We start from the raw sequence: 12,990 nt of genomic DNA on the forward strand, positions 1-12,990 counted from the left end.
CCCCAAAAAATTGTAATTGATTAGTTCATTAATAAAATTCACTTACATGTACTACCCCTGTAAAGAAATTTACCGCATTTCACTTTTGTGTCTTACACAAAAAAGTATTGATGGCAATAACTTCCTTTAGTTTCTGTGATCCTTTAGTGCAAAATATCAATGTTCACCTTCAGAAGAAAGAAAACAAGTGAAAAAGTTAAAATTAAATTCAAAACAGTTTTTAGCAAAATATAAAGAAATATTATTATAAAGGAATTATCATAGTAAAAGATATAATTGTATCCAGAAAAGTATAACATTAGATTATATACAATATGAAATAAGATTTCAAAAAATATTGTAGATATTTATCATTATATTATGCATTGTTGTAGCAAGGTTTCACTATATTTAGTTACATTATAAGACATGTGGGCCCGATGCAAAACTTTTGCCAGCTGCCAGTTTGGGACCACTAGTTTCAGCTTTTTCTTCATTTTCTCTCTGGGCATCATTCAAGTATTATGTCAGCATCGAAGGGGGGGGGGGGTTCGGTTCGGATTTGCTGACAAGGGGGGAGGTTTGAAGGTTGCTTACTTCATCAACCACCCCTTTTGATGATAACATATTTCTTCAGATCAAGAAAAAATATTGTAGAGGGATTATTATTATTATTATGTGTGATCAAATTTATGCTGTTGTTGTCATCATCTTTCCTGCATCTGTATTGTAATAAATAATACTACTTTAATATTTTAAGCTGCTGACGAAATTTTGCTGACGGGGGGGGGGTCAGTGTTTTGCTGACAAGGGGAGGGGAGGGGGTCAAAAATGGCTGAAAATCTGCTTACATAATACTTGAATGGCCCCCTGTGCATTGAAAAGCTTTGCAAATATCCAGTGAAACCTTGGTTAAAGACAAAAAATTTTGGATAAAAATGTGGCTAACAAGCAATGATTCACATTACAAGCAAAAGTTTAGTGCATTGTTTATTTAGTTTTACGTTATCACAACTGAGTCTATGGTTTTTCTCTTTCATCCATACATGTACTGTGGAATTGTGAGTAATATTCTCCCCTACAGTCCCTGGTCAGTGTACCTTGTTCCAGACTCTGCCACGAAGCTGGGCTGGAAGAGATCTCGGCAACAGGATAAGTCCAGTGGCAAAGTTCTGGCATTCATTCATTCATTGGTCAGTGTACCTCACTAAAAGAATTAACACATGTATGAGCGTGACTGTTTTTGACACAAAACTGGATGTAGCATTATAACCATATGCACTTGAAGTTTTTTAAGTTCTGCTTGGAGAAAACTGTGGGCTGATTGCATTATTGAACGTGGCTTCGAAAGGGCTAGCTCATGAATAGGAGCCAACATTTGTCGAAGAGATGGTGTTCTCTTGGGAAAGACCATGGGACTGAAGGTGAATGAGGAACAACATACTAGTGGAGGAACATGGTCAAGAGTTGACCATAGATGAGCTCATAGATCTCCATTACATTCAACAGCAAGAGTTTATGGACATCTGAGGATAACAAAGAGAGAAATTAGGAGGAGCCCCTCACTTCAGATGGGATTAGAGACATGTATAGTATGTGGGAATCTGTGCAAAATTTTGTAGCAAGTAACCAATCAAATACATAATCATTGTAAGTGCCTGGAGAGCAGTCAATGCCACTGCCAAGAAATAGATATTGTTCGGTAGTACAATTATTTGGGTGCCACAATACTGAATGATCTTAAATGGAACATGCACTGTGATATTTTAATGAAAAAGATTAGAAAATATGCAAATGAAAATTACAAAATGAAAAACTTGACAAATGGGCAATTTTTAAAAGGTTTATTTTACACATAGATATATTCAATTGTCAATATTATGCAATCAGTGTGTGGATAGGAACATATTACAAGAATATTCGGAAATTAGATAATATATATATACTAGCTATAATACCCGGCGCTGCCCGGGTTTTCTTCAATGAGGCTTTTTTGGATCACGTGATATCTCCCTCTCTTTTTCTTGATGGACATACAAACCGTGTCCAAGTTAACCAATATGGCGACCTGCGCGATTCATGAAATAAACAAATCTAGATTTACACAGAAACGTAGAAATGAATATATATTTTTCTTTTTTTAAGGGGCGCTAGGTATTTCGATTTCCCCCCCCCCTCCCCCGAACTTCAAGTTATCCATCTGTCTGTTCCAGCTTCCAAAAATCCTTAGTTAAAGCTGTGGAATTTTTTCGATGCACTTTTCACGGGCTCATAACTAATTTTAAAATATCCTAACCCACATGAATTTATGCAAATAAATATCAAAAGAGACAACGTGGAGACATTAATTTTCCTACTTGAGAAGATATAAATGAAATCAATGATATTGCTCGAATATCCAACTCAAAAGTATAGGTTTGGCTAATTTCTTCATATTTAATCTCCTGGGCTTCGTATGTCTCTAAGTGAACTGAATATTTCAAAAATCGAGAATTCAATACAATTTTTAAAATTATTGATGGGGAGGAAAATCCCACTAATTTCCGCATTTCTACAGTAAAATCGACAATTTTAGCATTGATTTCTATGAGGATCACCCTTTTCCTGACTCTCAAAGCGATGCTGATGATGATTATGACGTCTATTTAAAAAGCCTCATTACTGAGAGTATATTGAAAATGTGGCAAACCATTATAAAGGCATAAACTATTATACATAACTGGCAGCATTAAAGAAGTGACAAACCGTTGTAAAGGCATATACACGTCTGAAATGCATTGCTAGGGAACCACGGTAACCAAAGTAAACGTTCGGAAAGTGATTGTTGAGGCCCAAAAACCATTGTTGCCGGACAGTTTTTTGCCCATTTGGTGCATTTGCCCTGGGCTGACGAAATTTTAAAGTAGCCTATCGTTCAAGTCGGGTCCCATTTGGTATATATGCAAAATTTGGCGACGATCGATCTAAAATTGTAGATTTGTATAGAGAACACACACACAGACACACAGAAAATCAATTTTATATATATAGATAACAGAACAAGATCTCATATATTAATAGATAGAGTATGACATTATATTTTGGAACTATCTCTGAGACAAAACTTTTTGTACAGTTATCAAATTTTCACAATTAAATGAAAAATGCTTAACGAAAAAATGAAGTAGAACTATATAAATAGATATGATCAAGTTTCAAAACCTAATAAAACCATCACATAAAAAGAGCTTTTCTTACATTTCCCATAAGATGCTAAACATTTTTCACATTGAAAATCACCTTAATAATAATGAAAACACAAATCATATAACATTTGACTTCGTTAAAAGCATAGATTACGAAACAGTTTTGATGAATGTATTGTAATGCTATATAAAAAACAATATTGAACAGAGTACAAGTAAAGAATACAATAATAAAAAAGAAATGATGTATGATAATTATATTATATCGAGTTTCGCAATAAGAAACTTTATTCAAAAGTATGCACAAACAAAAAAATATATTTGAGCACATATCTAATGAGAATATAATAACGCTCTGTTGAATAAAAACCAATATATAGTTCATTTAGGCCTGCTGGAAGGACTTTTCAGCCTCCTCAGGCCACAAAGTGTTTGTTTTTATTATGTGTGTATGTATTTTGTTTATTATATGTTTGTATTTGTACAACATATGTCTAAATATGTGTGTTTATTTTTATGAAATAAAATAATAATAAAAAAAAAATAAAGCTGTAGCAAAGCGAGCAAGGAATCTGTTCAACGAGACAATTCAATTTCTCATTTTTGAGAAATTCTAAAAAAGAGCTAAAAGCAAGTGTCATTGGATAGGGTTTTTTTTTCAAAGTCATGCAAAAATAATAAGTTTGCAGACAACAGTGAGTCCGTAAATCATCCTAAATGGTGGTAGTCCTCTCTCATCATTCAGAGTAAGTTAATTTGTAAACATTATTGTATTATATGTTTGTTTATAGCGTTATCATATTTTTGTATAACATTAATTATATTGTATTGTTCATGATATTTTTATTGTGTTGTAATGTTAATTAAATGCTGTTTTTACTAGTCATTTTTATGATGAATGAATAATTATAGAACAAATTATATGATTTTCCATTATTTCCTATGGGGAAGTTTGATTTGATAAAAATAGGAGCACTTTCATTTAACAAAATTAAACTTGTTAACCAAAGTTTTACTGTAGTTTCCCCCATTTAAAAACTCATTTATTATTAAAATTTTTTTGCATGGTTTTTAAAACTCAGATGATGAAAATAATATTATTTAATGCACATATACAGGGCATCATGGAACTCAACATACAAACTTGGAGGGGAGATAGAGAATATTGTTAGGAATCAAATAATACATAGGAAAGCATGGTCGGAAATGCCACCCTCAAGTGATAAACAGATATAAGGGCACAATATATAAAGCAGTGTGAAGTACTTTATTGCCCAAAAAAGAGTACAATAATAGTTACAAGCATCACAGGAGGTGTTCAAAATTTTGCCCATTGGCATTGATGCATTTGGCGAAATTGACATCACATGTCTGGTGATGTTTCGTAAACAATAAATAGTCTTCAAGGCACCCTAGAAAAAAAAATCAATATGAGAGAAATCATGTGATCTGCGGGGGAGGCATTCAAAGGGACCACTGTGCATGGGACCAATCCATCTACTTCCATATGTCCAATCTAGATAGTCACATAAGGAAATCGTGTAATGAGATGGAGTCCCATTTTGTTGAAACCACATTTGGTGATGAATATGTGTAGAAACATTGTCAAGCAATTCTGAAAGAATCTCTTGAAGAAAGATGAGATACTTATGAGCTTTCAGTCGAGGTGGTGAGATGTATGGGCCAACTAAACAGTCAGCCATTATACCCACCCACACATTAACAGCAAAGTGTTGTTGTGTGGCACATGGTCTGGTTCTGTGTGGGTTGTGTGTGGCTCGCGTGTGTACATTGCGAGTACTGAGTACCCCTTCATGTGAAATGGATACTTTGCCACTGAACAAAACAGAACTTGTTAACTGCAGGTCGTTAGCACTTTCTTGAAGGAAACACTGTGCAAACGCGACACATCATTGATAATATTTGAACTGTGGTAATTGAACTCTTTGAAGATGAAAAGAATGCATATGGGCCAACTGATCAGTCAGCCATGATACCCACCCACACATTAACAGCAAAGTGGTGTTGTGTGGCACATGGTCTGGTTCTATATGAGTTGTGTGTGGCTCGTGTGTGTACATTGCGAGTATTGAACACCCCTTCATGTGAAAAGGACACTTCATCACTGAAGTGCCAGGTAAGGCATACAGAACGTGCCATACAGTTGTGCGAAATCCTGTTGCAGCAGCAAGTACCCATATACTGGAGGCCGCATTGTAGCCACAGCATCCTCTTCGAATACAGTTGGTTGTGTTGATCGCTGCCACCCAGTATCCTGCATCAGTACTGTGATGGATCCATGTTCAGACTGGTTCTGATGCACATTGACGGACATTTGGTGATTTGGGGTAGGTGCCTTATTGGAAATCTTTCCTGATACAAACGTATAGCAGCGCGTTCATTTCTGTTAGCTTGGCCATACATGAAGTGACATCAGCCAACTCCCCATTTGTGAAACGTTTCATGTTGACTACACTCAGTCGACATCTGCAATGAGGAACCCACACATGCCAACCTTGAGAGGTCGCGTACAGCACCACCTATCCATTTACAACCACACTCTCCTATGTGATTATGATTCCTAACGATGTTCTCTACCTCCCTTCCAAGTTTGCACAAGGAGTTCTAGGACACCTTGTATGTATGTTTTATTAATGTGGAATGCATGAAAAAGAATTGCAATTACGTGAGTAAATTAGATGGGATCTTAATTGCAATTTATTAATCCATGAAATGCACACTTTATCCCAAAAAAAAAAAAATCCAAAAATCCAGTAGTTGACATTTTGATTCACCATAAAAGTAATTGTTGATTTTTCATTATTTGATTTAACATTCAATTCTTCAAAACTAACTATGTATCTATATTTTTCTACTTCAAAAATACAATTTTTTTCAATAAGAAAAAAAATTGCTATTGAATAAAAATATTCAATTTTAAATATTAAAAATATTTGTCAAACTCTGGCTTTGAAAACCTAATGTTTCTTTTCAAATTAGGAAAGTTTTTGAAAAGTCAGAAAAAATATATGCGTATGTCAAATTAATTGAATTCTTTTCGGTTTTGTCAGAGATCTTGCTGCAAGAAACTGCTTAGTTGGTGAATGTCATCTCGTCAAAGTGGCAGATTTTGGTTTGGCGCGTCTGATGCGAGATGACACTTACACGGCGCATGCAGGTGCAAAATTTCCTATCAAATGGACAGCACCAGAAGGGCTTGCATATAATCAGTTTTCTACAAAGTCTGATGTGTGGGGTGAGTGCAAAATTTTGATTTTTTTTTCATTAAATTTTAAACCAGTGATGTACCGAAAACCCCCTCTTTAATGGCCACCCCCTCTTTTAGAGCCAAATAATAATTTTTCATTATATAACAAAAGTATGCATCTCGAACCCCTAATTAACGGTCTCCCCTCTTTTACGAATGGATTTTTTTTTGTCCCATTGGTGTCTATAAAATAGAGGTTTTACTCTATTGCTTAAATCAGTGTTTTTCATCTTTTCTGAATCCAAGGACCAGTAAAATATCTAAGTCAATTTTATATACCTCTAACTTACAGCATTAGTAACATGACTATGCATCCCATATTTTACAGATTCCTGTGCTTTTGTCTATTATGATTTTATACACTTGTCCTATTTTTCTTCAATGAAGCTTATTCGAATTTGCAATCTTTGCTTAAAATGGAGAATCAAGATAACTTTTACAACAAATAAAATTATGACTAAAAATATACTCATCTTAGATCTTACATATTTTTGTCATATCCAATTTTTTTAAACTATATTTCACTTCACTGTGAGTCCCACTTTACCACTGATTCATAATTTTCAGCGATTTCAGCAACAATTGGCAATTTTGCCAACGTATGTCACATTTTTGGTTTTAATTGCCATTCTCCAGTATTTTGCTGTTTCATGGATCACAGTTTCTCGTAAGTGAAAGTGATCTGCAGTAATGAATTTTTTTTTTTATGAACTGCATTGTAGTTTACTGTGATTTGCTGCAGTCCTTTATTTCCCAACTGTTCAGCAATTTTAGCAAATTCATCATAAATTGAATTTTTTTTGGTTACAATTTGATTCATGTTTTATATTATGATTTCCAGTATTTTTTCTTTGATTTGATATGGTAACCACTAAATATGAAGATCTAAGTTTTATTTAAACGCACAAAAATATTACTAATATCAATAAAAAAACATTTTTTTTACTTAGAATTAAAATAATCAAGTCTCTCTGCGAACCACCTACATGGCCTACAGGTTGAGAAATGCTGGCATAAATGATTATTAATTCTCGCTTGACTGAAAAAAAGAGATAGTCATCTATTTTACGAGTTCTTGATGTAATAAATGATTGTTTAACTATAAACCACAATTAAACAAAAGCTCATCAAAACCTGTAACATCTACAGATCAATCAGACAGTCGCATTTATGAATCTTTGTTTTTCACTGAGCATGATAAGAAAACACACTTTTGAAGTCACATTTTATATTTTTAGTCTTATTTATGTATCAATTTTTGATGCCATTTTGTCTTCAGTAATCATCACAAGCGTTATTTATTATTCTTCACTTGTTGAAATGGTTGATATCAGCATGAGCAATCAAAGTAATGATTCACTCTACTGATGATGATCAGATCATTTCAAATGTGTTTGATATACTTGGTGTGTTTTTTTTCTACTTTCATTAAAACGTGTTATTTGTGTTTCAGCGTTTGGAATTCTTCTGTGGGAAATAGCAACTTATGGAATGTCGCCATACCCTGGTGTTGAGCTGACAGATGTCTTTCATATGCTTGAATCTGGCTACCGCATGGAGTGTCCCCCTGGATGCCCTTCAAGAATATACGAACTAATGAGAGAATGTAAGTTACCTGATGATATTTCTGGTGTGGTGGTTAAATTTTAGTATCTAATCAGAAAACTTTTTTTAGTAATTCACCTTAAGTTTTAAAATTGATTTATTCTTAAATGACATTTTTGTTTTTTTCATTTATGGAAAAAATCGTGTCACTCATTATCTCAATAAAATTTATCATAAAAAAAAGATTTTTCACTGAAACTTATTATTCCTTTCTTGTGATACACCTTACACACTCTCATATTTATAAAATCATATAGTTTGGTAAAAGAACCAGTAACAGAAAAAAATACCCGAGTGATGCAGTGGTAAGTTGCACTTCTTCCACCATGAAGGTTACCATCAATGTCCATCGGTTCAAATCTGGGGAAGAACATTGAAAATTAGTTCTGTACTTACCAAGCCTGGGGGGACCACAGATAGATGATGCCTTCATTTCCCACCCAACTCCACTGGTTAGAAATTGCTGTATGGTGATATGAACAGAGTTGGTGTGCGGTAAAGTAATATTAGAAAAAAAAGTAAAAGTTAAATGTGTAAACAAAAAATAATGTATAAATAATGCATTCAGCTAAACAATGGTCTGTGTTTTTCTTTTCCTTCAAACTTTAGAGGAGACACAATAAAAGTCATCGCTAAACTAGGGAAACATCTTTTTTTACAGGAATTGCAGCTGTTTAAAGGCACATAGCAACTACATCTATTGTTTCTGCAGGAACATACTTTAGGAATATGTAACAGAAGCTACATGGCATTTAAAAAACTGATTTTGCAAAAATGTGACATAGACCGTGTTTTGGCTCAATGCTTCAAATAAATAATGTAACAATAATAATGTTAAATAATTAAAATATTGAGCACAGTACACTGCCAAAGAATATAAAATGTAAAGGCTTCTTTCACAGAGGTCTGTCATATTGCTCCCACAATATTGCCTATATGTTTTTACCTATAATGTTTGCACTTGGATTTTGATATGAAAAACATTGAGCTAATAATTGTGAGATTTTAATATAAAGAAGAAAAAAAATTAGTTTTTACTCTGAATTTTTATTTTAATTCAGTGAAACTTGGAGAACTCGAACATAGTTTTGATATTAAGAATTCCCCTTGAGTTGCCCATTCAATTTAATGTTGAAATTACGTGCTTAATTTGAATTCTTTCACTAATGCTTTGTTTGGATAGTTCAAGTTTAATTCAGATATGTCAATGCAAATTGTCTCTTTTCACAGAACTTCCAGCAAATTCCCTTAATTTTCAGTCATCCTTTTCTTTATTCCGGGGTTTACTGATTTTATATATATATATATATATATATATATATATAACATGGACAATATTTAAACAAAATTTGCAATCTCAACAAAATTTGAATTTTTTTTGTTATGGCTCCAAGCAAGAAGCAATGCTTTCATTACCAGTGCTAAACACACTTTTGTCTTCCCTTATAGCTAATAAATTGCTAGAACTTAATCAGATCTTGGATGAGCTGCTGAGGTGGTCGAGTGGTCGTAGTGACGGACTTGTATTGCGGGGACTTGGGTTTGAGCCCCGCCGTGGCCACAGTGGTGGTCAACTGAAGTTGGTTTCCTGTGGTTCCCAACTTCGAGGCGCAAATGCGAGCTGATCTTCCCATTAAAAAATCTCGCCACAGGGAGCAACAGGCCTGTAAACAGTACAAATATTCAATCATTACACATCACTCACTTCGCTCTTGAAATATAGATGGCAGCACTGAAAAATGATACACAACACTAGATACACATTCAGACTGTTAAGTAAACACACTTACACTTCTTTCCAGCTCAACTCACTAGGTAGGGAATTGCCCATGGTGATAGACCTGAGTTGTGCTTGAAAGAAAGAAAGATCTTGGATGCCTTCATTCGCACCTCCAATGGCAGATGCAAAATGAGATTCATATGCTTATTCAACTATATAAAAGAAACATTGTGGTTGACTTACGAATGCGGTTAAAAAAATTGAAAATAAAATCACTTTTAGGGTTGCAACTAGAGGGAAGCAGGCAGGTCCTGGGCACTAGGGTAGAGAGAGTGCTGAATTCACTCCTTTGACTGCTCCAGAAAATGGGATCCATACTAGCTCATGTTAGGTTTTAACCCTCATTTGGAGAAAAAAAGTGGCTGCTAATAACCTGCTGAAGTGGCTGATGAATATATTGCATTCCTGCGCATAATTTAGCATGCCAGAAAAATCTTACATTTTTTTTCAGAATTTGACTCCCTTCAATCCTGGATAATTTCTACTTTTTAAATCTTTTCAAATCCATTCAATAATACTTTTAACTTGTAACTTGAAAGTCAAAGCCCTTGTATGTGGCTGCTTTAGTTATGTTCTCAATACAAATTGACACCTCAACAGAGTTTCTTGAGGGGCTTAAAATAAGAACATAAGAACAAACAGTTACGTATTCATTTTGCACTATTGATTTTCTTTTTTTGTTTGTAGGTTGGCAGTGGGAGCCATCTTTAAGACCTAGCTTCAAGGACATACATGAAATATTAGAGAACATGTTTTTACATTCTGATATAATTGAAGGTAAGAGAAAATTGTCTGTTTGAGAAAGGTTTCAAATAAAATAAATTATCAGATGGAAATTATCAAAATTTCATATCTCTGTGTATTGTATTCTTTCCACATTATCCAGCATGCTATAAAAAATTTGGGGGACACAAGCTTTCTGAATGTTGAAGTCTGGCCAATTTCCAGCATGCCAGGAAAAGCAAGGTTCAATGGAAATCACATTATACATTCCTAAGATCAATATTAATCTATATTAAATACTGAATGAATGTGTGAATTGGAATAAAAATAATAGTTTTCACTGTAGCAAACAAGCTTTGTCCAGGAATTTAGTAACAACAATGAAAATTCAGCATTTACTTTAATCTAATCATTGCAAGTCTAATACAAAATATAAATACAGATACTGTGGTTTTACATGCTTTTCGTTACATGTTCATAGATTGAAGACATATACTGTCACCTTTTTTGCTACAATATTGTTTTTTGCAGCAAAATTCTTCAATCTTTTGCTGTGCTTATATAAATCTTAAACACATGATCAAAGAATACAAAAATACTTAGCTGTCAACTAGTTTTCCTATCTAGTTCATTTAATTTGTGAAAACAAATGCACTTAGCATCTGACATTTGCTACACACCAAGATTTATGATAGTTCGAATTTCATGTTTGCTTTTGACATCTCCAGAGTAGTTTGTAAAACACAAAGGATCCTAAAATATATAGAAAGTACGAAGTTCAAACAAGCCAATTCAATTGATTTTTCCAGTAAAGAAGATATTTTTAGATTATAGGACTCGAATTTCATGGCGTAATGGTCTACCTTGTTGTTTCGTGGCGTGCTAGCTGATACGGTATACTTATGTGTTATTAAATGACTCCTGGACAGTTTGCTCATGTAGTATGTAAATGATGGGGTACAATGTCTGATTATGATCTTCACTTGTTCATTCTATGTTGATGGGCTCATTTCTGCACCAGTACTATTACTATTAAAACTTCAGAACTCCTCTATGTATTGTATGGTATCTAAAAAAATAATGATTGTCTTATTTTTCTTTCTTTTTTTCAAAATTTTCAATAGGCTCTAAGTTGTATGTCTTGGTTTAATCTGCCCATTTGTATGGTGTATTTGAAAGAAATAAAACATTAAGAAATTTTTTAATGTGAAAATATTTTTGGAAATTGATTTCACATTATGTTCGTGAATTCAAGCACAGAATTGTACTTAAAATATGGATTGTTTATTTTAGAAGTTGAAAAGCAACTTGAAAAGAAAAAGCCAGCAGCATTCTCTAAATCAGCCAGCGGCAGTTCTTTCAGATCTCGGAGTAACGAGAAAGTGGTACAGACTGAAATAGGTAATTGCTGATTGAAATTTATCTATAAATTTTTAATATTTCATCATTAACTGATATTATGTCTTGCATTTCAGCTTACAATTAAAATTCCATAAAGGTGTGAGACCACAGTAATTCCACTATATTTTGTTTCAGTTATGGAAAACCTAAGTCAAATTTTGAGTAGTTTGTGCTGTTGCTTTTCAAGTTTTTGAGTTTTTCATAGCTTTATAGCTTGTGAATCTTTCAATATGTTGGTTAGAGTTTTTGTGTGAAGATAAAAATTAATTTCTCCACCAAAAAAACACATCCTTTTTTTCGACATTTATTAATATTAAGTCAGAGGCCACAACAGGCAAATTGTTCAACAAGGTGGCTGGAAGAAAATAACGGCAAAGGTAAAAAAATTAATTTAAAAAAATCAATATAAATAGTATTGGGAAAAAGACCATAAAAATATGGTTGTCATAGCCTGAATACAGCAACACAATAGCAATAATTCAGAGAAGAAAAATTAAGATAAATTTGCTGATAAAAATATGGTTTTCATTCATTCAAAGCATTGATAGCTTCTCAATTGCTCCCACAGAGCTTATCATATTTCCTCTCAAAGTTACCTATCATGAGGGAATTCACAACAACTGAAGGCAAGTTATTTCATGCATTGATGACCCTATTAGAAAGAAACTCTCTGCAATAACAACCTGGAATTATCCCCCTTACTCACTAAAACTGCTATCTCCGAGTCAAAGCATATGAATGACGGCGAAACAATATTTCATGATCCAGTCATATAAATCCCTGTGATAGCTGAGGTTTTTTATACTCTTTAAATTTTTTTTTTCTCATATATCTTTTGAAATATTGAGTTCCTAGAATTTGAACTTGAGTTTTGTTCCACTTAAATAAGAGCAATTTTTCCATTTACAACAGTTCATGATGATGTGACTGAAGGTAATCCAGTACGATTGGAGTTTCCCATATTCAACTTTCGCCAGTGATTGCATAGAGCGTACATACGAGTCTGGTTATTTTCACCACAATAAATCTTTATTACGGGGAGTGCTTTA

At 33.6% G+C, this 12,990-nt stretch overlaps 1 protein-coding gene across 2 annotated transcripts in view; it reads left to right on the forward strand.

Annotated features, from left to right (window-relative positions):
* Positions 1-12,990, forward strand: part of LOC149087336 (uncharacterized) — a 36,760-nt gene that overhangs the window by 18,289 nt on the left and 5,481 nt on the right. For both annotated transcript variants that reach the window (XM_089231390.1, XM_089231391.1), the window contains exons 7-10: positions 6,236-6,420; positions 7,886-8,038; positions 10,505-10,594; positions 11,834-11,941. In XM_089231390.1, coding sequence (XP_089087516.1) covers positions 6,236-6,420; positions 7,886-8,038; positions 10,505-10,594; positions 11,834-11,941 — 536 coding nt within the window. The remainder of the gene's footprint in view (positions 1-6,235; positions 6,421-7,885; positions 8,039-10,504; positions 10,595-11,833; positions 11,942-12,990) is intronic.

Source organism: Pholcus phalangioides, unplaced genomic scaffold (assembly GCF_987345545.1).
Source record: "Pholcus phalangioides strain wild (caught in Gottingen) unplaced genomic scaffold, Ppha-v1.0 ptg000004l_1, whole genome shotgun sequence".
NCBI lineage: Eukaryota > Metazoa > Arthropoda > Arachnida > Araneae > Pholcidae > Pholcus > Pholcus phalangioides.